The sequence below is a fragment of the Cinclus cinclus genome, chromosome 24, assembly GCF_963662255.1.
Source record: "Cinclus cinclus chromosome 24, bCinCin1.1, whole genome shotgun sequence".
Classification (NCBI taxonomy): Eukaryota; Metazoa; Chordata; class Aves; order Passeriformes; family Cinclidae; genus Cinclus; species Cinclus cinclus.
This window is the reverse complement of record NC_085069.1, coordinates 2,905,369-2,910,365: the sequence shown is the minus strand read 5'-3', so window position 1 is coordinate 2,910,365 and position 4,997 is coordinate 2,905,369. Positions and strand designations below refer to the sequence as shown.

Genomic DNA, 4,997 nt, shown 5'->3' with positions numbered 1-4,997 from the left:
CCTGGCTGAAGCAGAAGGGAAGATGAGCACTGAGTTTTTTATCACAGGTGTCCTTGTTTTCTTCTCAAAGATGAAGAAACTGTTGGCTTATATGGGCAATGATGCCTGTGAATAGAGTAATAGGCTTTATTTAGAATTCTTCATTCCACAGTGTAGATAGTTTTTGCTGCTAATATAGGTCAGTAGTTTTAAGCAATATTGATGCAATTTTTTAATTAAAGCTAGAAAAATAAATGTTAAGTACAGACTGATATTACCCTTGCCAATGTCTCTTTTTCTCAGTCTCAAGGTGAAATCTTGCTGGGTGTCCCCACTCAAAGGAGGAATCTCCAGCCACATTCTGAGAAGGGGAGGGGGGGTTAGACATCTGTCCTGTTGAAGAGTGGGGCTTTTCCAGAGTGAAGTGATGGACTGTGAGTGTCACAGTGCTCAGGGAGCTGTGCCAGCTGGGGCAGGATGCTCTGCCTGAGCAGGGATACAGCAGCTCCAGCTGTGTCCTGTCTACACCTTAGCAGGAATGGCTTGAGTAAGGAGGGCCTCCTGTTTGTAGTGCTAAAGAATGCTGAGACCAGCTTGACCAAACTATCATGTCACCACTGTCACTGAAATCATCAGGATAAATTAAGCTCTCTAATGCTACTTTTAGTGTCAGGAAGCACACATTCCTTTCTTAGAGTGCCCTTCTGGGCAACTCCTCCCACTTTATATTCCAGGCATGATGCTGTGTGGTGTGGATGTCCCTCTGGGCAGTTCAGGTCACCTGTCCCAGCTGTGCTCTCTGCCAGTTTCTTTTGTGAGCCTCCTCACAGGCAGAGCAGAAGATGAGAAAACAAAATGTCCCTGACTCAGGATAAAGGTGACTGAGCAAAACCTCAAACTTCAGCGTATTATCAACACCATTCTCATTGCAAATCCAGAACACAGCACTGTAAGAGCTACCGAAATAAAGAAATTAACTCTACCCTGTCTGAAATGAGAACAGTGGCATTCCAGCACAATTGCTGAATTACCTTTGTTAGTTCCCTCTTTCTCTCTGGGTTCTGCACAGTGTCCATGTGGTTCAGAAATTCTACATTCCTTGAGTCCATATTCAGCCATAAAATGCCTCTTCCAGGTCTGAGACCATTGATGCATATCAAGGTAAATTACAGTTGTTTTAGCAAAACGTAAAGCTTCAGGGCTTTTCCCAAGCTGTGTTCCCACTAGAGCAGCTTATGGCAAACCTTGCTAAATGTTGGCTACAGTGGCATATGACAGAGTGGAAAATTACACGGCTCATGATTAATTAAAAGAAGTAATTAGAAAACTGAATTAAAAGAATGAATTAGAAAAGGTATTTGTAAAGTTCTATCATTTCCAACACCATGAGGACATGCAAACAGAGAATCCCTGATCTGAGGGCAGGAGCAGCAAGGATGTCCAGGCCTTCACATGGAAGTGAGAGTCAGACGGGTCACATGGGAGAAACCAAAGTGGTGCTAGTACCTTCTTCAGCAGCAAAGCCTATTTTGTTGAATAGACCTGCCAAAACCTAATGTAAAAATGTATCAGAGGCAGCCAGTCAGGTTATGCTATAGAAGGGCAGTCCCACTTTTGCATGACAAGGATTTCTAGCATACCTCCCTAAGGTGTGTGAATACCCCTCCCTTGAGCAGGGAAAGCCCTGAAGGTCACTTCTCATGGCTGAGCAAAATAGGTTTGCTCATGGTTGTTGGATGAGTGACATCAATCTCTACGTAATTGTTTTGCCTGATTTCATAGAATTGCTTCTCTGTTGCTTCCAAGATAGTGCACTATACTGTAACACTAGTAGTTAGTTAGGGTGTGTTACTATGCTAGTTCCACTATGTTAGTTATGTTAGTAAGGCTGCCGATGCTATGTAACAAATACTTGTGATCAAGTTATTTTGCTTACTGATTGCAATCAATTTAAATGAATTCTTAATTTTATTTATATCAGTAGATTTGGTTTGCCGTCTTTAATCCCACGGGGCAACGTTGTATACAGGCTCAATTACACCTCTGTAACCCTTTGCATAGAAACTGTTGAAGAGTCTGGGGCTGGGCTAGGATCCAGCTGCATGCAGACTTCTCTCTGAGGAGTTTAGAAAACAAAAGTGTCCTTCCTGTACCTGCTGACTTGACAGGAGGGCTTCTGTAACAAACTTTGTCTGGAGTGGGTCTGTTCTCCACTCACTGATAACTTTTGCAAGGAGCAGGGAGTTGGACTGGATGAGCATTATGGGTCCCTTCCCACGTGAGATATTCGATGATCTGATGATTCTATTACATGGTGGAAGGGGAAAGGGATTTTCTTTTTGCCACCATGGAAGCTGGGAGAAGTATTAGTAAAAACACTGGTAAAGGGAGGGCTGCAGGGAGCAGTATCACCTTCCATCACTAAATTGGACTAGGATTTCATAAAATTAAATGAAGACCAACAGCCATGCCTGGCCTTGCTTATTGAGCCTTCTCCCAAGCACAATGGGAATATCTGCTGGTAGTGGATAACATTGAGTGAGTTGGTCTGTGCTGTGAAAGATGGTCTGACTGCTTGGTGGGCACATCTGTCAAATAAATCTTAGCCAAAGAAATAATTGGAATGCTAAATCCTTGTTTGCTGCAGCAGATGTGGCAAAGAAAGTGGGTGATTTTTGGTTGGTTGATTAGTTGGTTGGATGGGGATTATTGTTGTTGCTGGTGTTCTTTTAATCTTTTTGATTAATGACAAACCTTCGGAAGAAGGAGTAGGAGAACCTAGATGTTAATTTGTGGGCAAGAATGATCTTTTTGGTGCAACTTTATCCCAAAGTATATGTGAGGACTGCATCAATACACACTCCTTTGTCTTGGGTTCCTCTACGGCAGAGTCACTGATGGTGTGACCCAGAAAGGAAATATGGGTACAGACACCCAAATGGTTTAAAGTGGGCATGTTTCAGCAGGCTGTAGTACACAGTAGCAGAAGCAGGGGAAGTATCTGGCAGCAGAGGATCATAAAGCCAAGGAGGATTAGCAGTGCCTTAGCAAAACCTATAGCCTGCATACTTCTTCATGATACCCTAAAAAGGGTCCTTCAAATCTGCGAGCGATGAGGTATGCCAGGAAATAGATCAAGGTAAACTAATTTTTAGTTGTAATGATCTGGACATCAACAGGGAAATAAAAATCAAGATTGGCAATGAGTGAATCTTTTGTCCCTTATCCCCAAGTGAATGTGGGCTGCATCTTTGTTTCACCTTCAAATTTTGCTGAGAAAGCATAAGTATGGTAAGCCTGTGTGGCAACTCTGTCATTAATCTGGCTGCATTATGAAGTAATAGTAATTACTGCAAAGTAAAACCAGATCTTGATATTTGTGTGGGATATCTGGGTTTATATAGAAATCATTTGCAAGTTCTGTAAAACTAGAGGTGGCTGTGAATCAGCTCATACACGTGCATCATATTTATCCAACCTCTTAACAACTATTCCTTATTGCTCCAATCAGCACTAGCCAGTCTCAGTGGACTTTATATAGATGTAGTATAAAGAGCTGTGGACAAACCTCTCTTCTGCTTCACTGCAGAGTGCTCAGAGTTGAAAGCTTTCCTGGAGACCTCAACATTTAGGGGTTTTTTCCTATCCTCTCTCTTCTTCTACCACACTCCACAACAGGAGAAACTACCTTTGTTATATTCAAATGGTGCAACTGATGATTTTTGAGACTTGAACTGATGAGTCCATGAAAAGATCTCTGCCACAACAAGTTTTCTTCTTCTACAGAGTAAAAGTGGTAGCTGAGCATTTGAAGAGAGTGGTGAATATACAGCCTTTGAAGGCAATGCTTTGAAAGAAGAATCAGTCAAAAAGAGACAGAAACAAAACGCATAAGACTGCCTCATTTTCTTTCGAAGCTTTTATAATCTTTTCAGAAGATCTTCTCAAAATCTGAGTAGTATCTAAATTCCAGTCCTCTTTCTGTCTGTTCAAGCAGGCAGTTGTATTCTGACTGCAGATTTGCCCGGCTGTTTGCAGCTTCATCGGCTGCTGGACACTAAAATGAGGAGAGCTCTGCAAGGCACCAGAGAAGGATGATCCTTGGGAACCTCAGTGGATTGAGTGAATTCAGACTCCTGGGTTTTTCTGGAACCTCTCCTTTACACCCTTTGCTCTTTCTAGTTTCATTATCTCTTTATATTCTCACCTTGATGGCGAACACAGTGATAGCTTTGATAACAAACAGTGATAATCGCCTTCACACCCCGATGTATTTCTTCCTCACTCAGCTGTCCTGTTGGGATATCTGCTATTTGTCTGTCATTATCCCAAGTATTCTCGAGAACCTGATGGTGGGAACAGTGAGTATTTCCAAGACAAGATGTGCAATGCAGATGTTTTCCTTCCTTTTCTTTGGAGTTGCTGAGTGTTTTCTCTTGGCCGCCATGTCCCTTGATGGTTATTTTGCAGTTTGCTGCCCCTTGCATTACACAATTATCATGAGCAGCAGGGTCTGCAGAAGCCTGGTTGTTGGAGCTTACATCTGTGGAACTGCTGTGGGCTTAGTTCACACCCTCATCACCTTCAGCTCACCCTTGTGTGGTTGTGCCATTGACCACTTCTTCTGTGAGATTCAGCCTCTCCTGGACGTGCTCTGTGGCAACACTCTCCCAAGTGAAATCCAGGTCATTGTGGTGGCTGTCTTTGCTATTCTGAGTCCTTTCTCACTGGTCATTTATTCCTGTATTCCTATCGTTTCCACAATTCTTCACATGGCATCAGCTGAGAGCCAGGAGAAGGCGTTTTCCACTTGCTCCTCACAGCTCCTGGTTGTGACTGTTTTTTATGGCACTGCAGGCTCCATGTACCTGCGGCCAAAATACAGCTACTGTGCATCTGTGGATAAATTCCTCTCCCTTTCTTATTCTCTGGTGACTCCTTTATTGAATCCCATCATTTGCAGTTTGAGGAATAAGGAGGTGAAAGGAGCCCTGAAGGAAAAAATGGAGCAAACCTAA

General features: G+C 42.9%; 1 protein-coding gene across 1 annotated transcript; it reads left to right on the top strand.

The window, feature by feature from the left end:
* The first annotated feature begins 4,073 nt into the window (after positions 1-4,073).
* LOC134053209 (olfactory receptor 10C1-like) lies at positions 4,074-4,997 on the top strand. Its single transcript, XM_062508088.1, has one exon. It carries the CDS (start codon positions 4,074-4,076, stop codon positions 4,995-4,997), a length of 924 nt encoding a protein of 307 aa, XP_062364072.1.